Consider the following 25163-nt stretch of genomic DNA (forward strand, 5'->3'; position numbering starts at 1 on the left):
GTAAGGAAAGCGAAAAGCACTTGCTCATTTTTTTTTTACGTAATTTCTATTATTTTGCCAAAAGGCTTTTTTTTTCTTTTCCTTTTTTTAGTTCTCAAACAATCTCTAAAAGAAAAAGTTTTTCTACTAAGTATTTTCCAAAAATGTTTGTCAGCTATTTATTTTAGTACTATATGTACGAATATTAAATTTTTTTTAAATTGTTTTTGAATGCTATTAATTGAAAGTGCATGATAAAAGTATAAATGAATAAGATGGATGAATCATGAAAGAATTAAGGAATGCATAAAACCAAATGTGAGTATTTATTTAAATAAAAAATTAAAAAATAGAAATATATATTTTACTCTTAATTGTCTTCATCAAACGTGAGTATTTGCTTAAATAAAAAAATAAAACTATTGTTATGTATAATGAAAATTGGTGTGCAGGAGTAAAATCATATACTAAAATCAAATTCTTTCTTGATTAAAATAATTTGCATATTTTCTTGGCTTATTTGATACACATTATAATGATTAAAGTTGTGATTTTGTGTTCAAGTGTTAGCTAACAAAAAGATAATATAACATAATATAATTGTCTGTAATTGTAATTTTCCAAGAGTAAAAAATACAAAATATAAGATCTTTCAAGTAATGTGGGAAATATAATCATTTATATAGTCAATAAAGCTCTCGTGATGATACTTAATGCAACGTATACATAGGTAGGCTGAGCAGAGTCCAGTATAAATATACAAGAAAATGGTTAAGAATTTTCCTTTATAGCTCTGTCTTCGCAGTATATATATATGTTGCAAAAACCAAAAAGTATTGGTTTTGGTAGCAGACGAAAAAATCACAGAAATTTCATCAAACTCTCCTAGAGTCTGTAAGAAAGGAATTTTGGGAGGGTGAGCTTTGGTCAGAATCAAAATCCAAGGTTGGTCCTCTTTTCCCTTGTCTCTTCACTATTCGCTTAATTTTACCCCTTTTTTTTTTTTTTCTGGTATAAAAATATTTTGGACGGTGAACTATATTGTTTTGGTACGAATGGGTATGTCATTCCTGGATCCATGTGCATTGTATAAAAAGGGACATAGAAGGAACTGCTAGTAGTAGGATGCACAGAGGGACTTTAGTCTCATAATAGGCTGCTTTGTCGCAATTGAATCAGCTGATAAGCAAGCAGCTTGTATTCATATAATAAGAACAATGCGATGCTTCCTGCTTTCGGGAAAATGAGACACTAATGAACAGGAGTTGTTCCCAGTTAAAAGGAATTTCTAGAGTCCGACTTCCCTATGTTAAGCATATAGCACATGTTTTTGTGCATCAGCAGCAAAAAAAAAAAAAAAAAAAAAAAAAAAAAAAAATTATCAAAGAAAAAAAAAAAAAAACAGCATAAAATCTATAAATAAAAGTATTAAATTTGGTTGTCAATAATATATTTTATGATGTTTGCTAGAGAAAAGAATAGAGAACAAAGCCAATATGTTTTTGGTTTTGATTTTGTAATCAATTCATTTTCCCAAATCAAACTGTTGCAATTAATGCTGCACATTTCTAAAGAGAAATTAAAAATAAATAAATATTTTTTTAGAATTATTTAGGTGGCAAGTAAGACATGGAGATATTTTGTGTAAATGTTTAAGTTTAATTTAATTTTCTAGAATATTCATATGTGTAAGTGTTTAAGTTTGACTTGAATTCCTTATAGATGTAAATGTTTAAATTAAACTTGACTTATTAGAACTTAGAACATTCATGAATGGTTTAGTTGACCAAAGAATCCACCTTGTACTTGTATAAATAGGAAACTATTCCTTCTACAATATATATAACAATTATATTAAAAAAAATAGTTATATATATATATATATATATTTTTTTTTTTTTCTTTCTTCACCGCCGAGAGTATCCCACGATATCTTTCAGTAAATTCTATCAGTGGTATCAGAAAGGTTTGTTCATTAATTAGGCATAGTTATTTTCATTCACCATGGCCGAGAACACCTTCCGCACAGTTCCTTTTAAAAGAATTAATTTCATAAAAAAAAAACAAAGAAAAAAGGAAAACCCACATTCATAACTATAAGTGCCAAAATGAAAAGAACAGTACCTTTTGCTAAAAGATAACAAATTAATTTTAACTGTAAATTAAACATACCCGCAAAGAAATTAAAATGAGTATATAACAAAAATGACATGACAAACTTAGCTAACATATATATATATATATATAGAAATTTACAAAAATTCTCTTATTAGCCTTCCTACACTAATATATAGGCGCATATAAACACATGAAAGCTAGATAACCATGTCGATAATAGAATTGTTGTATGTGTATGCTATCACCACGGATTAGGAACAATCCAAATAGGAGGTGAACTATATTCTTCCACATCGGCACAAAGCTTGGAAACATATTTTTCCTTAAGTTGCATATTCCAAGATCAATAGAACCCCATTCATTATAATTTGCAAAGTACATTGAATTTGCTCTACACTTTGGAAAATCTCGAGCACATAATGATATCCAAGTAGTCTACCTCATCATCGACACCAAAAGTAGTCCATCACACCGAATAGTAGTCTACCTCTTCTTCATCATCATCGACACCGAAATTAAGAGTCGACGACGACTGGTTTCTATTATTCCTATAGAATACAAGGAATGAACTATTAACATACTTATCACTAACCACAACCGTAAAGCTTTTTGTATGTGATGGGTTGGACACAAGAATGGCTTTAGCTTTTCTAACATGAATTTCAATTATCTGTGGGAATCGAATTTGGACATTTGAGAAAGGGTTGACGAAGTATGGGTTGTTTTCTTGATCCAAAAATATTAATTAACCATCCATATGAAGATCCAATCCATCAATTATCAAACCTTTCGAACATGTTCTTCACCTTGTAGACTTTTTTGTTTTTGAAATTTAAGAAATCCTCATTGTTTGTAAAACCTAAGAAACAGCGAGAATCGATGTCATCATCATTGTCTTCTTCGTTGTCGTCGTCTATTTTGTTAGTAGGATGCATGAGCCATGGAATTTGAGGTGATGAAGAGTAAAGCGGAGAGGATTTGTAGGAGTTTGCAGCCATAGGACCATATGAACAAACTGATTTGAAGCTGATAATATTGAGGAAATCAGGAATATGTTTTTGGTACTAGTTGCAGAATGTCCGTTGGTAGCCCTGACCAGTTTGAATTTTCAGCTTTTCTTTTTTTTTTTTGGGGGGGGGGGGGGTGGCGGGGTGGGGTGGGTGGGGGCATTTTTGGTGGTGTAGTATATGAGGAAGCTTGAGTATTTCTATACCTAGAGAAAAAGAAAAACAATAAAGACTGTGTTGTTTTCTATAAATATATATATAGTTGTATTAATCATATTTAGATTTGGACTAGGAAAGTACGATATTACCAGTATCTATTTTCCAAAGAGCGAAAAAAATAATCATCAATTGGAAAGGGAATAAAAATTAATTAATAATCGCCGTTTGTTATAATATAAAGTTTTATTAATAAAATCTTTTATGTTTATTGATAAAAAAAACAAAAAAGAGCTCTTATAAAATTAAAAATAAAAAAATAAAATAAAATCAAACAAATAGATCTATGTGGATATATAGACGAGCTGGAAAAGGAAACAATCTGAGAATCAGATTAATTTGGAAATTGGAAAAGGGCATTGATTTGATAGTATACTTCTGAAGTACATGGCAATTGCGCAAAAGCGATGTGAGTGACGTAGAGATTAGGGAAGATTAGAGGGTCTTTTTAATAGGCCAACAGAAGATTGTCTAGCCCATTGGATAGTTAGTTCCTTCGGCCTATTTTCTAGGGCTAGCCCAATTTATACAGAAGAGAAGCCCAAATATAAGTAAAGGAAATTGAAAGTAAAGATGTATTTATATATATATATATATATATATATATTTTTTTTTTACCTGATAATATGTATTTATGTTTAAAAATACAAACTGAATGATATTACAATAAATTTTACCCTTTTATTTCAGTTTTTTCTTTCTTTCTTTTAATTTCTTATTTTTCAACGGCATAAGAAAAAGTTTAAAAAACTGCCAAATAAAAAAAATTTTGAGTCTAAATAATGATAAGGTATTTACTATTTACTTTCATAAGATAATAGAGAAGAAAACAATATGTTTTGGGGGTTTTGATTATTGTAAAAGGATAATTATTTCCTATCAGCAAGTCAAAAACAAAACAAAGAAATCCTGGATTTTCATCATTATCTTCTTTTGTTGTTTATTTTTTAACTCCTTTCAATCTGTGTTTCCCTCCACATTTTTCTGTCTCTCCGAACATAATTACAAAAGCCCACATCCACCTCTCTCAGATTTGCACATGATTAGCAGCAGAAAAAATAAAAAACTAAAAAACGCATTTCTCACAACAAAAAGACAAATAGAAAAGCATTCAATCAAACAAATCAGTTCCCCCAACTCTCTCTCTCTCTCTCTCTCTCTCTCTCTCCCCCCCTCTCCCTCTCTCTCTCACTCTCTGTGTCATTTTTGTACGTTTGAAAAATATTTCAACCAATCCTATTCTTCCCTAAACCCCCAAAACCCCCCTTCACACTCTCAGCCCCCGCAGCTTTCCACTCACGCGCCGCCATGCAAGCGGCTCTGATTTCACCATCTTCATGGCCCACCATCAGAACTTTCATTACCCAAAATGGGTCCCACCCAAGAGCTCCGTTCACCGTCAGAGCATCGGTATCGGACGCTGTTCAGTCACCTCCTTCCATTGCTGTCGAATCCCCACCTACCCAGAAGCTCAACAAGTACAGCTCTCGAGTCACTGAGCCCAAATCCCAAGGTGGGTCTCAGGCAATTCTGCATGGTGTTGGACTTTCCGATGACGATTTAAGTAAACCCCAGATTGGGATATCATCGGTTTGGTACGAAGGGAACACCTGCAACATGCACCTCTTGAGCCTCTCTGAGGCTGTGAAACAGGGTGTCACAGAAGCTGGCATGGTTGGGTTTAGATTCAATACCGTTGGGGTCAGTGATGCTATCTCTATGGGTACTAGAGGAATGTGCTATAGTTTGCAGTCAAGAGATTTGATTGCTGATAGTATTGAGACTGTTATGAGTGCTCAGTGGTATGATGGCAATATCTCAATTCCTGGTTGTGACAAAAATGTAAGAAAGATGTTAACTTTATGGTTTTGTTCTCATATATGATCACTCTGTGGCTTAGTTATATGTATTTTTTTTCTTTTTTTCTTTTTTTGGCAAAAATGTTTAATTTTTTGCTGCTATTTGTTGCAGATGCCAGGTACAATCATGGCAATGGGCCGGCTTAACCGACCAAGTATTATGATATACGGTGGAACTATCAAGGTAAAAGACTACTGTTGCCTCTGATTTTTGTTTTATAATTAGCTTACAAAATTCTTTACCCTAAGTTTAACTGGTTTCTAGCTTTCAATTTTCTGGATAAAGTTATCTTAGTGTAACATTACGGCTAGGGAGGCTTAAAAAAGAATAAGGTCTGGGATGATTTTGTATTTTGCTCAAGTATTTGGGTTGTACTAGTAATGGGTCAATTTTCCACTGCTGGAAACGTAGCTCTAATGTGTATTATAGCCGGTCATTATAATCTGTTTCAACTTTCTAGTAAGTTAATTATTGTTATTTTATTTATTACCTTGATTATATTACTTATCTTCCTTTTCTATTTGTTGCAGCCTGGGCATTTTCAAGGTCATACGTATGATATAGTATCTGCCTTCCAGGTATGCAGTCTAATTTTTGTTTAAACTTCGCTTATTAATTTGAGAACTTGTTTTTGAGTTATATATATTCATCAAATCATCTCAATTTTCATTTCCTATTGCCTTTGCTTTTGCTTTTTACTATTACTGTTTCCTCCTTGGAACCATCTCTCTGAGATGAAGTAATAAATTTTTGGGTATTTAGTCCAGTGAAACTAGAATTCCTTATTCTTTCTTACAACTTATTATTTGTGCTTTACACTCTATGGTATCCTTCTAACTAACAGAAATTTCCTTTGGGTTTTAAATCTTAAACTGTATTTAAAAAAAAGAAAATCAACCAAAAAAAAAAAAATTCAACATAGTTGTTAGAAGGGTAAAGGGAATATTGACCTTGTAGTTGTGTTGAGTGGTTGTGTGAGCAATGTGACATAGCTGTCTCAGGAAGGATGCCTGCGTGTTGCAGGAGAAATCCATGGTGTCATCACTACATGATCATACTGTATACCTACAGTTTATGATTTTGGATGCTGCTTGAATAGATTTTATTATTTTTTGCTTTTGTTGATCAATTTTGAAGTTGCTTCTTATTTTATTTGTCCCTAGTTTTATGTGGCAAGTTTGTAATGTGATAGTGAAATTTGAATAACATGTCAAGTAGTATGACAAAATTATATGTTTATTTTCCCTCCATCCCAACTCAATCATTTGTAATCTTATGATTATCATCATAGTGTTATGGAGAATATGTTAGCGGATCCATAAGCGATGAGCAGAGGAAGAATGTAGTACTGAACTCTTGTCCTGGGGCCGGGGCTTGTGGTGGAATGTATACAGCAAACACAATGGCCTCTGCCATTGAAGCTATGGGAATGTCTCTTCCATACAGGTAGAATATCCTTCCACAGGTGACTTTAATTTATTTTTGCTCTGAATTTTTTCTTATCGTTTTGTTTGCTTATTTATTTATTTTTTGCTTTGTCCCTTTTAAAACCCCAATAGCTCTTCAACGCCCGCTGAGGACCCATTGAAGCTAGATGAGTGTCGTTTAGCTGGAAAATATCTTCTAGAACTATTGAAAATGGACTTGAAACCACGAGATATTATCACTCCAAAGTCACTACGTAATGCGATGGTTATTGTCATGGCACTTGGTGGGTCTACCAATGCTGTGTTACACTTGATTGCTATTGCAAGGTGAAGAACCAGATCTCCTTGGGCAGTCAAAATATTTGCATTCCATTAAAATAGCTGATGACGAGTTCTTGACAGGTCTGTTGGTCTGGAATTGACCCTTGATGATTTTCAGAAGGTTAGCTATGAGGTCCCATTTCTTGCAGATCTTAAGCCTAGTGGGAAATATGTTATGGAGGATGTCCACAAGGTCTGTATTTTATACATTAGCTTTATTTTAAATACTTCGATGTGATTTTCTCAATGCTTTTGACTATGATGTTTTTCAGTCTGTTTCTATCCTATGTTAGCTATTTATCCTCATTAGTTGATAATGATGATTTTGATAGATTGGAGGAACCCCAGCAGTCATTCGCTACCTTTTGGAGCTTGGATTTTTGGATGGGGATTGTATGACGGGTATGCATGTTTGGATTTTTTGCACTTGTTAAGGAAGCTAATTAAGCTTATATTACTATTCTTAATGAAGCAATTGTTTTTAGTTACTGGGAAGACACTAGCTGAAAATGCAAAAAGTTTCCTTCCTTTGTCCCAAGGGCAGGTATGGTGCTTTTGATTCCTTACAGTTACGCATGTTATCTTAATCTTATAAATGACATCTTTATTGAAAGTGTTCGATCCCTCTTGTCTTCTTTCTTTCTCTGTCTTTGGTAACTTTGGCACTCAGGATATTATAAGACCATTGGAAAACCCCATAAAAAAAACTGGTCACATCCAAATATTGTACGGAAATCTTGCACCAGAGGGATCTGTAGCAAAGATTACTGGAAAGGAGGGGCTTTATTTCTCTGGTACTTATCTGTCTTATTATCTGTTTTATCGGTTTTGTAGAATATCCCAAATCTTTGGTAAAATTCAATCTACTTTTTAGGAAGAATTGTTGATTTGAACATGTTCTCCAGGTCCTGCACTTGTCTTTGAAGGAGAGGAAGCAATGATTGCAGCTATCTCAGAGAATCCAATGAGTTTTAAGGTGCAACTTCTAGTCTGTATGATAGAATAATAAATTCCTTGAGGTTGGTGATATATGGTTTTGGCATATAATTATCATACCAGAGTTTTCAGCAATCATAATAATATATATATATATATACTTTATTTAATTTTCATCATTACGTTAAACAATTTCAAATAGTTGGTTTTTTATTTTATTTTAATAGTTTTCATAAGTAATCATGTGAGGTTTTAGAATTTCCGACATAATTTGGAACTTGTAAATAAAACATGGCTCTCTGCCAATTATTGTTTCCATCTCAAGTACTCTTTCTTCTAGCTCATTTTTTCCTTAAATCATGACTCTACCTCTTCTCTAATCTAGTCTGATGTTGGTCATTTCACATGAATATTTAATTACATCAAGTTTTTTATTCCTATCCAACTCAATAAAGTATGGATCTATATGAAAATTAATTCATGAGTTTCCAACTGAAAATTCCAATGTTTGGAGTATTATATGTCAAATGTTCTTGTTGCAGAAGTTGGTAGCACATTAAATCAGCATACCTAATGTTTAGCATTGCACATGTTCTGCCGGAACTAACATGATGAATTGGATGTCTGATTTCTTGTTTATATTTGTATTTTCCAGGGTAAAGTTGTGGTTATTAGAGGAGAAGGACCTAAGGGAGGACCAGGCATGGCTGAAATGTTGACACCAACTAGTGCAATAATGGGAGCTGGTCTAGGGAAGGTATAGATACACTAAGTTGGCATTTTTCCCTCTTTTTCCAGTTGTAAAGGAAAATAATGCATACGATCAACCACATTAGTGGTGTTCTCTTCAAGCTACATTATACCGATTTACTATTTACTATGATATGGTTTATGTCTTTTGAACTAGATGCTGCTTTTGAACTATGCAGGAGGTTGCATTATTGACAGACGGTAGGTTCTCAGGCGGATCACATGGATTTGTAGTTGGTCACGTTTGTCCTGAAGCGCAGGTGCTTTACCATTTTGTTATCTATTGCATTTGAGTTCTTGTGTTTAATAAATTTAATTTTACTCCAATATTATTATTGTCATCCATGAATGTCCTGAAGAGCAGGTGCTTTCCCTTTTTGTTTAATTGGTTGCATTTTTAGTTCTTATTTATGTTTTGATAAATTTGTTTGTTTTGAAACCATTGCATATTGTTTCCAGGAAGGTGGTCCCATTGGTTTGATAAGAAACGGAGACATCATCAATATTGATGTTCAAAACAGGAGAATTGATGTTCAGTTAACAGATGAGGAGATGGCAAAGCGAAGAAAAGAATGGATTTCACCACCATATAAGGCTAACCGTGGAGTGCTATACAAGGTACATGTAAACCTGCTTTGTCGACTATGATTTCCACGTTTTGAATCGTCTTTATTTACAAAATATACCTTTATTTGTTGTTTTTTTACCCCTCAGTACATCAAGAATGTGCAGTCAGCTTCCAAGGGATGTGTGACCGATGAGTAAGGAAAGAATAATATGATAGGAGGCTTATAGAGTTCGATAGCGAGTTTGAGGTATTATGTATCAAAGCGTGCCAGGATCTATGATGAGGTTCTCTAGGACATCTATCTCTCTCTCTCTAGCATGTTTATTTTATTTTATTTTATTTTATTTTTTATGACTGACATTTTAAGAAGTTCCTCTTTAAGGTTTTTTCTGTATTGAGCTCGCCATTATTTCACCAGCTTAATTGTGGTGGAAAAAAAAAAAAATGTTTAGTTGCCTCTTTCGGTTGGAAACGTTGCTCTCAAACACTCCATTGCATTATATGGTCCAAGTGTTGGAATGTATTATTGTAGTATTGCTAATCCTTCTATTCTGTCAAATCTTTTTCATGTAAAAACCTGCTTGCTTTATTTAGATCGGGAAAATAGTATGGTTTTATGAAACCATGTGCTTTTGCCCTAATAAGTAATCAATCCTATTTCTAATAGGAATAGTTGACAATTGAATTAAAATTTTCCCATTAATTTTGTATCCATGATAGTGTGAAAAGAAGGCCCTGACTCCAAGAACAGCTACTATGTGTGTATATATATATTGTAGTATAAATTTTATTATGGCAGATCTGACTACATATACATATTCATCTATAAGCTTTCCAAGCAAGTTTCCCTCTACCTTAATTGTAGTAAATGATGAAAAAAAATCTTTAATATTTGCAATTGTACCTTTTTATGCCAAAGCTGTATGAGAGAGCTATTCATGTATGAGGCACAAGATGTTGGTTATGAATGAGAAATATAAAAGCTGGGTATATCATTGGTTTCAATGCCTATTGATTCACTTCAGCCAAAAAAAAAAAAATGCCTGTTGATTCGTGTTTGTTTCTTTTCTTTCTCTACTCTTATTTGCTGCGAACGATATTTCATTGAAGCAAAGGTACATAGACAACTTACATAGTGGGTTCTCTAAAATACAAGTAGTAGGATAATTATAACGATTTTTTTTCAAATATATATATATATATTGGTGAAAGATAGATATTTCAAAGAGATATTGGTGTGAATAAGTCTATGAAACAGAGTATGAACTAAATGCAACTGCAACTATTAAAAACAAATAAATTCTTTTGAAACAGAGTATATATTTAATGCCACAACGACTATCTATTAACAGAACAAATTAATTCTATTATAATCCATGAAGGACTATGATTTTAGAACTTTCATAATCAATTGTATTGAAGATATCCAAAATTTAAATGAATCAATTTTAAAGAAAATTTTTTGAGTTTCAATATTAAATAAAAATTTGATTTTAGGTTGATTTTAATGGTTTATAACTTTTGGCACATACAAATTAATACCTATAACACTCCTAAATAATTATAATATCCAAAAAAAAAAAAAAAGGATGATTATCCATATTTTTTTTCCTTCAAAATAAGCCAACATTTTTTTTTTTGGTTGCCTATCTTTTCTGTTCTATGTATTTTTCTATTTATAATATTCAATCGAATTATATATCGTCTAAACACTATTTTGTGTTTGAAAAACATTATTTTTTTTCTTTCTAAATCAATATCTAAAAGACAAAATCAATAATTAAAGTCCTTTTCACTCGAATCTTTATTTGACTTTTCTTTTTCTATTAAATATTAAGCTTTTTATTTATCATGTCCATAACAATTTCATATTGCACAATAATATGACAGTACATTTTATCATATGCTTTTTAATTATTTTTATATTTTATAACCCCCTTTTTTTTTGTCAAAACGAGAAATTATATAAATAAAGAAACAAATATCAGCTTAAATCATTGTTAATTAGAAAACCACAACAGAAACTAATATCCCATCCTATAAAAAAAATAAATAAATAAAAAATAAAAAATAAAAAAGAAACTTTATTCATTTTATTCAGGACAAAAATTGCTACCCAAATCAAATTGATGTAAATATTATTGTATTTTATAACACTTTTGTCATCATAATTTATCAATTTTTTTTTTTTTTGACATACACTGAAAAGGAACAGTCAATAAATTGTGTTTGTTTATTAATAATAATTAAAGATTTTAATAACCAGGACATCGTGCTAAAAATAAGAATAAAAATATAAAAATTTTAAAAAATAGACCGTTGGCTTTCAGAGCCATAACTGTCATCAACCGGGAAACGACTTGGCTCTTCTCAGAGCTTCTTCTCCACTTACGTGGACGTACACAATAAGGCAATCCACATTCACAATTCACCAAATCATCCTCTTTCGTCTTCCATAATTACACATCTGCCACTTCCGTCCACACTTCGCAAAAAGCTCACTTCCTTTACTCTCCCTCTGCTCCACAGCTCTCTCTCTCTCTCTCTCTCTCTCTCATCCATGGCTTCTCTGCAAACCCATCATCACCATCTCCAATTTCACCGCTGTTTCTCTTCACTCCCATCGACACTCTATTATCTAAGAAACCGTAAGCTCTCTCAGCGTTTCTCGGCACCCTCGGTTTCTAGGAAAGTTAGGGTTTTGGCTTCCAGAGTAAACTTCAGAGGCAAATTTTGCCCATGCAAAGCTGGTACGGAGATTGGAAAGGTTTCGGTTGAGGAAGAAATCGAACGGCCTCCGTTCGATATCAATCTGGCTGTTATTCTTGCCGGTTTTGCATTCGAGGCCTATACTAGCCCTCCCGTATAAATCTTTCTTTGGCATATTTCCATTTTATTGATTTTTTTTTTTTTGAAGGGTTTTGTTTGGTTACTAGGAAACTTGGGGCAAAAGGAAAGGAAAGAAAAATTTGCTGTTGAGTTGGCCGATACTTAAGTATAAAAAAAGAAAATTTTGGAAAACTTGTAATAATGGCGATCATTTTCAAGTGCGTTCTAGCTAATTGAATGGGTGAAATGGGTTTAAAAGAAAATTACTAGAAGAATCCCATATGTTTTTAATTGGGATTGATTTTCTTTGGCTATGCTTTGCTCAGGAAAATGTTGGTAGGCGAGAAGTTGATGCTGCAGATTGCAAGACAGTCTATCTGTCAGAGTATGCAATTCCTTACTATAAAAATTAAGCTGTTTCTTTTTTATTTTTTTTTTATGAAAATATTTTAGTTATTTTGTTGCCATGAACACAACTCAAAACAAAATTACAAGCAAAATGGTTATTAAATTCATAAACTTTCATCAGTGATGAAATTTGAGTTTTATCATTGCAGGTCATTTGTACGTGATATATATGATGGCCAATTGTTTGTAAAATTGCAAAAGGGTTTCAATCTTCCTGCCATGGACCCATGGGTGGGTTGAACTTTCAGGCAATTTGTGTTGAGGTTTAGCTGTGACTTTTTACGTGACAAATAATTTTCTGTTCTATTGTCTCTATACTTGATGTTTTCATTTAGAAGTTGTTTTGTTTTACGGTTACAATTTTTATGTTGTCTCAGGGGACTAGTGATCCTTATGTCGTCATGCAATTGGACGGTCAAGTAGTCAAAAGCCAGATTAAATGGGGGTAAATTCTTGGAATTTCCAATTTTATTTAAATGGGGTAAATTCTTGGTATTTCCAAATTTATTTGTGAAAACTTCTAGAGACTTGGAAAAATAAGAATCTTCATGATTCATAGAGATACATTTCTTTTGGGTCAAATTTCTCAGAAATATCTTGCTATAGACCATCTTTGTCTTGTATAGTAAAAGAATGATCTTACATCTGGACTTAGTCTTACATAATAAGGTATATGTTATTATTCAAGAATAGCGGTTACATAATTATTACTTAACAATATTACCATAGCTCATGATGTTCACGTTTAAGGAGTAGAGAATAATTCCCATCATGGACTCTACCCTCCAGGGAAAGGCCTATGAGGGAAGAGATTACCTTCTTATTTGTGTGATGATAATTTAAATTTCTCTTTATATGAGGTTTGGTGTAGAAGGGAAAAATAGGATATCCAATCATATGAACATAAATATACATGTATGTCTGTATCTATTCAACCTTACAATTATTATATTTTAATAGAATATGTTTTTGTTAAAAAGCTTTTTTGAATATTGTGTGTAGTGCAATTTCCTTCTTAGTACTTGATTCTAAAGCACCTCTGGAAAGTGATCATTATTACTTAAAAACTTAACAGTTACATTTGATTTAAATTTTTTTTCTTGGGATTTTCCGGTGGGAATATTTAGCATAGAATAAACTTGTTAATTCAAGAATATTGAACTGTCTAATTGGTTAGAAACCATGGACTTTCTGGTAATATTGCCATCAAATGTAAGAGCTGTTGTCCAAGAAAAAATGAAAATCTAAGAGCTATACATATATATTTTTTTTTCATGATATAATATGGCCTCAAGTTCAGTTGATGCAGAAACCATGGAATTGTCAATTGTCCCAACTTATCGGTTTGATTAGTGCAAATGTTTAATTATTGACAGGACAAAAGAGCCAACGTGGAATGAGGACTTCACTTTCAATATCAAGCAGCTGCCAAACAAAAATCTTCAGGTCACTATGCAACCTTGTTGAATCTACGATATAATTTTTCTTTCACAAAGATCTAGTCTTGTCTCTCTCTAGCCTATCTTTTAGCTTCTTGAAATTACAAGCTTGTGGTTTTCTTTTAGTTAAAACTTTGCTGCTTTATTATTATACATTTATTGAATGCCTCTTTTGGGAAGTGATTCTCAGTTGCTTAGGACAATTAAGTTGAAAAAGGATGTGCCCGTAGTTGAATTACTTTGAAGTGTTGGTTGTGGAGTTTAATTTCTTCGTTGTTTCTAGTTAGCTAACAAGTGGGTAAGATTTTAGATTGCAGCTTGGGATGCAAACCTTGTAACTCCACATAAACGCATGGGGAATGCAGGCATCAGTCTTGAACATGTCTTTGATGGTGAGCGTCCAATGAATCTCTTTCATGACATTGATGTTTAAACTAATTGGATTATTATGCTGCAATATATTTAAAGGGAGTTGTTTTCTCTTTTAGTCCAAGCAAACGTGTCATTATGCTTTTTGTAATATACTCCAACTATGTTAATTGCCAGTAGGGCTATTATCATGCATTGCCCTTTAGTTTGAGTTGAAGTTGTGGTTCCAGGAACATAAATAGGAAAGATGTCTAATGTTGAGCAGCTTAAATTGAAACGACAGATGCAAAATTTTGTTTTCAAGATGATTAAAAAATAAAAAAACTGTGTTTTTGCTAGGGAACTCGCATGAGGTAGTGGTTGAATTGGAAGGAATGGGAGGTGGGGGAATGTTACAATTAGAGGTAAGTTTCTGGTGAAGCAAAATTTCAATTGGTACAGAGTTCCAGGGAGAAGAAGAACCTTGCAGCGTTTCCTATTTGCAACATTATCGTTTCCTATTTGTTTCAACTACTGATAATTGCATAAAAGTGTTTTTAATTTTTTTTTTTTTTTAATTTACAATCTAATTACTATTTTTTAAGTGCACTTGATAAGGGTACTGACATAATTTAGTTTTCTCCTTAACTCAGTGATCTCCTTGTTCTCTTTAATTGTCCTTTATTTGTTTATTTATTTTTCACTACAACATTTGTGTGTGTGTGTGCGTGTGTGCGTGTGTGTTTCTCTAAGTTTTCCAAAATTGCTTCATAGACACTTATAAACTTGTAAGATCTATGTTTCCAACATGTTAATTTTTCAACTTAATATTCTGAGCTGTATTTCTAATGGTGAGGTTTCAGGTGAAGTATAAAACTTTTGATGAAATTGAGGAGGAAAAGAAGTGGTGGAGGGTCCCATTTGTTTCAGAATTTTTGCGTCAAAAGGGTTTTGAGGCTGCTTTTCAAAAGTTTGTTGGCTCGGAAACTGTCCAAGCACGCGAGTTTGTGGAATATGCTTTTGGGCAGTTGAGGTCCTTCAATGATGCATACCTTGGGAAGGATAAGCTTTTAAACAGTGCTACCACAGAAGGCAGTGGAGAATCTAATAATCTTACACTTCTGACAGACATTTCTACACAGATGGAGATTACTGTTGACGACCCTTCGAAAGGCACAAGTGAAGATATCGGGAACAATTTAGAGGATTTTAACAGAGACTATGATGGAGTGGGCAATGGAGATGCCCCTGTTCCAGTAAAAAAAATTGGTGAGGAAATGCAATCGGATAAGCATTTCTGGAAGAACTTTGCAAATGTTATCAATCAAAATGTTGTTCAGAAACTTGATCTCCCAATTATGGATAAACTGAAGTGGGATGGATATGACTTATTAAATAGAATTGGTTTACAGTCAAGAAGGATAGCCGAAGCAGGCTATATTGAATCAGGACTTGCAACTCCAGATGGAATGGATGATGATAAAGATAAAGAAAATGGATCACTTGCCATTAACACGATTCAGTCTTCACTACCAGATATAAGGAAAGCAACAGAGGATCTATTGAGGCAAACCGATTCTGTTTTAGGTGCATTAATGGTTTTGACTGCTGCAGTTTCTAAATCAAATAGGGAAGCACGTCTTTTTGGAAAGGGTGACTCTAAGCAAGAGGATGCTTCCAATGTGAAAGATGGTATTTTAAAATATTCCAAGAGGGGGGAGCTTGGTAGCTTACAAGATGGATCACTGTTGGATGAAAATAAAGCCAAGGAGATGAAAGCACTCTTTTCAACTGCAGAAACTGCCATGGAGGCTTGGGCAATGCTTGCTACTTCACTGGGACATCCAAGTTTTATAAAATCTGAATTTGAGAAGATATGTTTCTTAGATAATTCAACAACTGACACACAAGTAATGCTTTCTTTTATAGAGACTTTCTTTTTGTTATATTTCTCTAAAATTCTTAGAATACAAGAGGTGTATGTGGTGAAACCTTAATTGCTGGTTTTAAGGATTATATTCTATGAATAACTAAATTATAGCATGCTGCAGGTGGCAATTTGGCGAGATTCTGTGCGGAGAAGATTAGTTATTGCTTTTCGGGGAACAGAACAGGTAATTCATATCGCTATTGTTCGTGAAGTTGTGATATATCATACATGTTAATTTCTTAAAAGCTTACATATTGAATTTTTCAGGCAAGATGGAAAGACTTGAGAACGGATCTAATGTTGGTTCCTGCTGGGTAATATCTATTCATTTATCCAAGTTATTACTTGTTTCATGATTAAAAGTGCATTTTTTTAGAGCTCATTTGTGGCAACATAACTGATATTGCAACCTTATTGATTTAGCGGCTATTGGTCCCCAAAAAAAAAAAAAAAGTTGGCAGCTACTGTTAGTGTTGAGGTTTCCTTTATGTTATATAAATTGTCACATCATTATTCAGAACAGAATAATACTCCATTGGTTGACAGCAAAAACAGTTCAATTGTATTTCAAATTAGCTTTTAGCTAAACAGCAAAGAAATAAGTAGTTGCATGGTAATTTGGTAGAAAAAAATATGCTACTATGATTGGTAAGTTTTATATTTAGGGCAGCGATTATTGCAATTATTCTTCCTAAGATATCTTCCTGCTCATACTGCATGCAAGCAAATCTTGTCTTGAGGAGCATATTTGCCCTCTGGTGTTAGAAATAATTTCACATACACTATCTTTCTTTGCCAGTTTGGTTTTTCTTTTCCAAAATCTAAGTTTAGATCTTATAATTTTGACATGAGTTCATATATTTTATAGGCTAAATCCTGAAAGGATAGGCGGAGACTTCAAGCAAGAAGTTCAGGTGAGCAACTGATTCATAAACTGTATATTAAGTGGTATTTACCATGTGAAAGGGTTTTTTGAAACAAACAAGACCAACTTTTACATATACTAATTGTGATAAAGCTATTTCAGGTTCACAGCGGTTTTTTAAGTGCATATGATTCAGTCAGGATAAGGATCATCTCTCTCATTAAATTGGCTATTGGTTATAATCTGTAAGTTATGCTTGCATTCAGATTTATATATCTTAGGTCTTAGCATGAAACTGATTTCTTTATTCTTGATGGTAGAACCTATCATAGGAGAGTTGATATGTGAAATAGTTGTGTGGAACTAATTTATATTAGGATTTTTTCATGTACTTTTGCTTGAATAATCCTATACTTTCTGTCAACTTTCTGCAGATTTTACTGCTTCTAGTATCATTTAAAGTTATATCAAACATAAATTTGCATAAAGTTTCGACAAACTTAAATATGATATTAAAAATATTTGATTTGCCTGCTCTCAATTTATTGCTTGCTGTTTTCATTTATTATTTTATGCCTTCTACAAGTTAGTTGTCATCCTCCAATACAGATATTGTATTAAGTAAAAGAAAAGAAAAGGTACAAAATAATAATAATAATAATAATAAATGGAAGTTTGACATTACATTTGATTGACATTATAACTTGATCGTCAATAACAACATATCATCTTTAATGTATCTTTGAAACAAGTATTTCATTTGATATGATATAAATTAAGTCAGATTTGATTGTACAGACTCTATAAACTGAATATAGTAATACGTTTTCTTTCTTTGTAATCATTTAAAGTTGAAACAAGTATTTCATTTGATATGTTATGTAATTGAGTCAGATTTGATTGTGTTGATTTTATAAAGTGGATGTCATCATACGTCTTCTTTCTTTGTAATCATATATAGTTGAATCCTCTTGCTTGTCAAGTTCTCTTAATTATATAATTTTTAAAGGGAAAAAACAAAAAAAATAACAACAGGGAGAGAAGTTATATTGCAGGACATTATTTGACTTGGACATAAAGGAAAATCTTTTGGTATAAGTTGAGCACTTAATTGATTTTCTTTCACTTTATAACGCATATGTATTATGAAATCCTATTCTTTGCTTCCAATTCATTAAGCAAAACCAATGTGTTTTTGTATGACAGTGAAGATAATGCTGATCCACTACCCAAATGGCATGTTTATGTGACCGGACATAGTCTAGGTGGTGCATTGGCTACCCTTCTTGCTCTTGAACTTTCGTCAAGCCAACTGGCAAAGTGAGTTTTTCTTCCAAACCAGTTAAATTATTAGATGTATGCTAATATCTGCCTGCTTCCACGGTACATAAACTTGAGGATGATACATCTCCAGTCTAAGTATCAAATTTCTTTCGTCCCAAGTATTTCTGCATATTCGAGTGTATGCTAGTCATATCATACCTTATCAAGGCAATAAGGCCATATTCTGTTGGCAGATGAGTACAGGGTAAAGTGAAGAGTCCATGTAACTTAGCTTAGTCATCTACATTAATTATATTCCAGTATAAAGCTGCATATGACCTTTTTATAATAGTTGGATATTCCAGAAAGTTGTGAGCCCGTGTAATCTGAAACCAGATATCTTATTATTGTTTAATGCGAAAATATATTAAATATGACATAATTAGAAGATAGTAAATTCAATATAATTAAACATAATGTTCTATATTTCTGCATATTAGGCGTGGGGCGATTTCTGTGACCATGTATAACTTTGGATCTCCTAGAGTTGGTAACAGAAGATTTGCAGAAGTTTATAATCAGGTAACAAAAACATATTTATGAGTATTTATCTTTCATTATGACGCAAAGACATTGTCTCCTTTCTTTTACAATGGCTCCTTCTATCTCTACTTAACTTTTTTAAGTTCTTGAATGACACTTTGGGTAAATAGCATCTTCTCCTTTTTCCCCATGACTCTTTATGTTTCTGTTGAAGTCATTTCTGGTTGGAAAATCACATTTTCTGTCAGTCACCAATCGGAATTCAGAAGGCTGAATTCTGGCCCATTTCTTAGCTACCAACTTACTATAGCGCTACAAAAAATGCTTACCACTGCCAGACATACCAAAATGTAAATATATGTTGTTGACCTCTCTTTTCTCTCTGCAACACACAGATGAACCACATTTTTATGTGCAACAGTTCCTCTCCCACAGGCACAACCCCACCCACCCATAATATTAAGTCTGTCAGATAGAAATCATTCTCACACAATAGTGATTGGTTTCTCAATTACTCTTATTGGAAGCTATATGTTTATTGGCGAATGTCTACATAACTTTTGCCATTTGCATTTGCAGAAAGTTAAAGATAGCTGGAGAGTTGTAAACCACAGAGACATTATACCTACAGTTCCGCGCTTGATGGGCTATTGTCATGTAGCTCAACCTGTTTATTTAGCAGCAGGCGATCTAAGAAATGCTTTGGTAGGTAGCTCTATCGGTTTTATTGACCGATCATTTCTCTTTTTATATGCCAAAATTCATGAAACTGAGTTCAAGCCATTTGACTAGCTGACCTGATGAATATTAATGGCCTGTGCTATATATATTTATTATTGATGAAAACAAAATGGAGTCATCATGTTAGGTGGCTGGGTTCTGAGAATAAATTTCAAAGAGAAATTCTATATGACACCGGAGAATGCTTAGGTTCTTAGTTTAGAGTTCCTTTGAGCATCACTCAAGTTCAATTGTTTGAAAGCCTTTTTGAGCCATTTTTGACCTGTGTTTTTAAGGTCTACCAATCTCTCTGTCCTTTCTGAGGAATATTTAGCATATTGGAGTATGTGATTGTTTTCTTCACTTCTCATTAAGTGCTTTTACCAGCGCTTACTCTTAAAGGATGTTCCTCATTATCTGGATGCATTCCTGTGAACGAACCAATCAAATTCGTGTCCCAAGGGAACATAAATTCTCTTACCCATTTCTCATTTTTCTCTGGTAACCGTCAACAACAAAAGCTGGAGTTTATGCTACATTTTATGATTCCAATCTGTATCTTTTTTTTCCCTTCTATAACATCATGTATAAATGCAACATCTGCTATCCAGGAAAATTTGGAGCTTATGGGAGATGATTACCAGGGTGATGTGCTTGGGGAGTCCACACCAGATGTACTTGTCAGTGAATTTGTACGTACTTTTTAATCTCTTTTTGGCTATATTTTTTCTACATCAATATTTGTTGTTATGTTATGTCATCAAAATGAGTATGGATGTGCTGATGCATTGATGTTAACATTTTCAACTTCACTGTGCATGGTTTTAAATTTGACTTTGTGTGTACTTGTGTTTCGAGCATTTTGTTTGAGCCCGTGGATGGAGAGAAATAGGTGTAGCATATTTCATCTTCAAGTCTAACTGGATCTCTAAATCTATCCTCTGATATCCCACTGTGGCTTTGTAAAAACTGTATCCAAATAACACACCAATGCAGAGTTCAAGGAATCCCATGAAAGTGAAATGAACTAGGCATAACCCACATATTGATAATGATCTCAATCCTATTCTGTTGCTTTCTGGAAGATAGTCTTGAAATATAGTTATATTTATTGTAAAATTTTTAGTGCTTACCATCAGATTTTTAAGATTCCTAGTATTCATCTTTAGCAATCTTCAAAAAGCTGGAGATCATTCTTTGATGAGATTCCTAGTATTCATCTTTAGCAATCTTCTAAGAGCTGGAGATCCTTCTTCAATGAGTTGATATTTTTATCTCCAAATATATAGCTTTTTCTATTTCGACAACAAAATTGCTGACTTCATTATATACAGATGAAGGGTGAGAAGGAACTTGTTGAAAAAATACTACAAACCGAAATAAACATATTCCGATCAATCAGAGATGGCAGTGCACTTATGCAACATATGGAGGATTTCTATTACATCACATTACTAGAGGTAAATTTCACCCTTTCTTCTTTTCTTTTTTTCTTTTTTTTTTTTTTTTTGGATAAAATTTTTATTCATTAAACTGATTGCAACATATTACTTCAAAATCTTGATAATTTTCAGAATGTTTTCCTGTTCAATTATTCATTAATTGTCATTGTTGTTGTAACTTTAGTTGGGTTCTGAGCCATTTTTATTTATTTTTACCAGAATGTGAGATCTAATTACCAAACTGTTGCAAGGTTCAACTCCAATGAAGGAGACAGCCAACAATCAACTGAGATTTAGCATCTCTAGTAATACTTACTTGTGTTAATATTTTGTATAGCAATGGTATATGATTGCATCATGATTCTTTCTTTTTTTTTTTTTTTTTTCCCCTGTTATATTATCCTTAAGTACATTGAATTGTACTTGAAAATCTTTCCTTACTACAGTCCAACTTATAGACATAACATTGCTAGGCATGCATAGATAATGTATTTCAATAAACATATCAAATTGTAGATATTAGTTTCACATAGGAATAGGATTTGATAGAGAGAAGTATACTTAGATATATATATATATATATATATATATACACAAATATTAATAAGCTATTTACTACCACAAGTAGAATGCTTACAATAATAGCAGTTATATTTTAGAAACAATCCAAGAAGATGGCGACATATTCTTACTCTTACCCGAATTACAGAAAGGTTCCATAACATTATTTTTCTATAGCTTGTGTAGTCCAAATTGTGAGATCCCACATCGGTTGGAAAGGAAAATGAAGCATGCCTTATAAGAAGGTATAGATACATTTTCTTTTAGACGAGTTCCCATGAGGGAAAGTAAAACCGTGCAGGTTAGATCCAAAGCAGATAATATCTCATGTGGGTGGTCTGGACTATCATAGTTGGTATCAAAGCTAGTATCCGGATCGGTGTACCAGCAGGGACGCTGGCCCTAAGAGGGGTTCCCCTGAGATACGTTCCCATGAGAGAAAGTAAAACTGTGTGGGCTGGGTCCAAAGCAGACAATATCTCATGCGGGTGGTTTGAGCTGTTATAAAATTCACCATGAGCTAATTATATTGAATTTTCTCGGCATTCTGGAAAATCTCGCGACCCAACAAAGTTTTCTGTTCTTCCAATCGACTCTCATTGAAATTGAAATTATAAATAAAAAAGTTATGAAGGCCATTTTTTGAGCCTAGAGTAGAATCTTTCTAGAACTAGACCAAAAAAAAAAAAACTCCCCCAATGATTCCACCATATATGAGTAATATCCATATTTCTCAAAATCGTATCTGTATCTAGCTACCATCAATGCAGGCCTAGAACGTTCGTAGCTTGAAACTTTTGTGGGAAAAGGATTGTCAAAGTTCCAAACTTCAAGTGTCCTTGAAGTTGAAGCATAGAGCATGCCATTATGGTATATAATATCCAAGTAGCTTTTATTTGTACCATTTTTCATGGTAGTCCATGCATTTTCTTCATACTTATGGAATGCAAGTTGATAGCCTCTGTATATTATCACACCTTTGAAGTTTTTGAGTACGAGAAGGATTGGAGGTAAGGAAGGCTTTCTCAATTCTCACAAACTCAGAATTTCTTATCACGCTAAGGGGATAAAGGGTATTACTAGACTTTCGGTTAATGATGATGGAAGTTCAATTTTAGCACCTGAAAATGGATTAAGGAGAGATGGGTTTTGGTTTTCATATGAAATTATCAACCAACTGTATGAAGATCCCACACACCGAACACATTTCCAAAAGCCTTGGAACACGTTATGAGAGCCTGTGAAGACATTGTTAATCTTATAAATCTTTTTCTCGGTGAGACTGAAGAAGCAGCGAGAATAGGATTCGCCTTCTTGGTCACTAGGAAGCATCAGACATGGAGTGTAATGTGGGGGAAGATATATAGGAGTTCTGAAGCATCAAAGATGATGAAGATATTGTTTTGAAACGGAGAAGGTCAACGAAAGAAAGCTTTTTGAGGATTAATTGCTGAATTTATGTTGGAAGATCGGACCAATTTGATAGAAGGGTGTCAATTGAGTTCTAGAAAATCAAAGAGGAAATTCATCAAACAGGTTATATGTGCTTTAAAATAATTAAATAATTAATAGAAATCACATATAGAAAGAGATGCAGAAAGTATAAGAAGCTAGCGATCTACAAAGTTGAGACTGCCACTACTCGGCTTCTTGTCTACCATCACCATCTTCGGTCTCCTGCCCCACAAAATCTATTCTTTCTCTACTTTTTGGATTGAACCAACTAGTAATAGTTAGGTTAAATAAAACGTTTCCTACCCATTGTTCTTCATGTGAAAAAAATTAAAAAAATAAATAAAGGAATTTTCTTTTTCATGTGTGGTTATTTATTTATTTATTTACTTAAAAAAATCTTTATTTTGCTCCACTGATAATTGCATGCATGTACACCCTTTCAAATAATATCAATCTTCTCTTTTAGGGGAATTAATTATAATTTTCAAAGCATTAGGAATTAATTTAATGCATACTTAAAAGAAGTCCAAATAAAATATACGTTTCAAACTAACGAGGTCGATAGTCTAAAGGGTCAGAGCCAATTGGCTCATCCCAGGTGATGGAAATATGCGGCTTTTCACAATTATAAGAGGTCTAGATGTCATCACAATTCTATTCCAAGGATTGTGGGCATTAATGGTAGTTGGGTTGAAGGTGATGATAAGATTGGTGCAGCCTTCGTTGACTTTTATCAGAAGCTGTTTTAATCTGATGGCTCGAGATTATGTGAGGAGGTGTTCTATGGAATTGAAGGTCATGTTATAGATTCAATGAATCGTATGCTTTGTTTCCCATTCACGCCAATGGAAATTCACAAGAGCTTATTTCAGATGTTCCCAACAAAAGCTCCTGGTTTTGATGGTCTTTCAGCTCTCTATAGTAGGTGGTGATATTACTTCAGCTTGTGTGTATTTTCTGAATCATGGTGGTAGTTTTTGGTCGTTTAAACCATACATTGATTGCTCTCATTCCAAAGGTAAATAATGTTTCTCTTATGTTAGAGTTCCTAGCAATTAGCTTATGCATTGTCTCATATAAGGTGACTACAAAAACTTTAGTGAATCGTTTGAAAAATATTTTACCTTTCATCATATCCGAAGAACAAGATGCCTTTGTTCCGGATCGACCGATAGTTAATAATATTATGGCTGCAGTTGAAACCATGAACTCTATTTTGGGAAAGAAGACAGGAGATGAGCATTTACTTGCTTTGAATTTAGATATGTATAAAGCATATGATAGAGTGGAATGGAGTTTGTTCATGATATGATGATGCATATGGGATTTGCTGGCCAATGGATTAAGTTGATAATGAGTTGTATTTCTTTGTAACATTTGTTTTTTTTTTTTTTTTTTTTTGGTTATTATCAATGGTGAGATTTATGATCATATTCAACCTCACGTGGTCTTAGACAAAGGACCCTTTATCCCCTTATTTATTTCTAATTTGTGCAGAGGGTCTTTCTAATCTTTTAAAGTACACTTTAGATGTGGGAATTTTGCATGGTGTTAAAGTGGCGCATCATAATGTCGCATCTGTTTTTCGCTGATGATACAATTCTATTTGCAAAAGCTTGTATATCAAAGGTTAAAATAAAGGAGATTTTAGAGAAATATCAACTTGCCTCTAGCCAGCAATTTAATCTTCAGAAGACTACTATCTCTTTTAGTCCTAATTCCCTCCTAATATGTAGGCTTGTATCCATCACTTTTTTTTAAATTCCTTGCTCTAGAGGTCATGACCATTATTTGGGGTTGCCAACTTTCATTAGTCGGAATAAGTTGAAGCACTTTCAGGCTTTGAAGTACAGGATTTGGGATAAACTTTAGGGATGGAAAAAAAAATAATAATTGTCTAGAGCGGGTAAGGAGGTGTTAATCAAAGCGGTTGTCCAATCAATTCCAACATACTCCATGAGTTGTTTTCGGATTCCCAAGTATATGGTTAGAAAGCTGAATGGGTTAATGGCAAGTCTTGGTAGGGCAATATGGGAGATAGGAGTGGGATTTTTTGGAAGAGTTAGGAAAAGCTTTGACAACCGAAAGCTATGGGTGGTCTTGGTTTTAGTTCCTTGGAGAAGTTCAACTATACACTTATGGCAAAACAATGTTGGCACCTTTTACAAAATCCATATA

The 25163-nt window shown here is 33.2% G+C and overlaps 2 protein-coding genes across 5 annotated transcripts; both read left to right on the plus strand.

The window, feature by feature from the left end:
• Positions 1 to 4469: 4469 nt before the first annotated feature.
• On the plus strand, positions 4470 to 9725 carry LOC107422557 (dihydroxy-acid dehydratase, chloroplastic). Its single transcript, XM_016032020.4, has 14 exons — positions 4470 to 5162; positions 5292 to 5363; positions 5711 to 5758; positions 6472 to 6626; positions 6740 to 6934; positions 7010 to 7121; positions 7261 to 7330; positions 7414 to 7472; positions 7599 to 7722; positions 7834 to 7904; positions 8520 to 8621; positions 8794 to 8874; positions 9074 to 9232; positions 9329 to 9725. Exons 1-14 carry the CDS (start codon positions 4629 to 4631, stop codon positions 9377 to 9379), a joined length of 1833 nt encoding a protein of 610 aa, XP_015887506.2. The 5' UTR covers positions 4470 to 4628; the 3' UTR covers positions 9380 to 9725.
• Positions 9726 to 11548: 1823 nt separating this feature from the next.
• LOC107422559 (uncharacterized) lies at positions 11549 to 21497 on the plus strand. Of its 4 annotated transcripts, XM_016032022.4 has the most exons (18): positions 11562 to 12045; positions 12338 to 12396; positions 12569 to 12650; positions 12797 to 12864; positions 13796 to 13865; positions 14169 to 14250; positions 14567 to 14631; positions 15070 to 16116; positions 16258 to 16320; positions 16404 to 16450; positions 17005 to 17050; positions 17164 to 17246; positions 18208 to 18321; positions 18765 to 18846; positions 19387 to 19512; positions 20139 to 20219; positions 20862 to 20987; positions 21189 to 21497. In XM_016032022.4, exons 1-18 carry the CDS (start codon positions 11743 to 11745, stop codon positions 21264 to 21266), a joined length of 2622 nt encoding a protein of 873 aa, XP_015887508.3. In that variant the 5' UTR covers positions 11562 to 11742; the 3' UTR covers positions 21267 to 21497. The 4 variants fall into 4 exon arrangements, with proteins under 4 accessions (XP_060671837.1, XP_015887508.3, XP_024931688.3 ...); XM_060815854.1 differs by lacking the exons at positions 20139 to 20219; positions 20862 to 20987; positions 21189 to 21497 and adding an exon at positions 19915 to 20112 and having other exon boundaries at positions 11549 to 12045; XM_025075920.3 differs by lacking the exons at positions 14169 to 14250; positions 14567 to 14631.
• Positions 21498 to 25163: the final 3666 nt, after the last annotated feature.

This window comes from Ziziphus jujuba, chromosome 3, assembly GCF_031755915.1.
Source record: "Ziziphus jujuba cultivar Dongzao chromosome 3, ASM3175591v1".
Taxonomy (NCBI): Eukaryota; Viridiplantae; Streptophyta; class Magnoliopsida; order Rosales; family Rhamnaceae; genus Ziziphus; species Ziziphus jujuba.

What these genes read in the sequence shown, in the direction of transcription:
- LOC107422557 (XM_016032020.4), top strand. Translation starts at nt 4,629, where the DNA reads ATGCAAGCGGCTCTGATTTCACCATCTTCATGGCCCACCATCAGAACT. An exon ending in TTCCTGGTTGTGACAAAAAT is followed by an intron (nt 5,163 to 5,291) that starts GTAAGAAAGATG and finishes TATTTGTTGCAG; the next exon opens with ATGCCAGGTACAATCATGGC. An exon ending in AGAATCCAATGAGTTTTAAG is followed by an intron (nt 7,905 to 8,519) that starts GTGCAACTTCTA and finishes TGTATTTTCCAG; the next exon opens with GGTAAAGTTGTGGTTATTAG.
- LOC107422559 (XM_016032022.4), top strand. Translation starts at nt 11,743, where the DNA reads ATGGCTTCTCTGCAAACCCATCATCACCATCTCCAATTTCACCGCTGT. An exon ending in TGCCAAACAAAAATCTTCAG is followed by an intron (nt 13,866 to 14,168) that starts GTCACTATGCAA and finishes GTAAGATTTTAG; the next exon opens with ATTGCAGCTTGGGATGCAAA. An exon ending in ACTTCAAGCAAGAAGTTCAG is followed by an intron (nt 17,051 to 17,163) that starts GTGAGCAACTGA and finishes AAGCTATTTCAG; the next exon opens with GTTCACAGCGGTTTTTTAAG.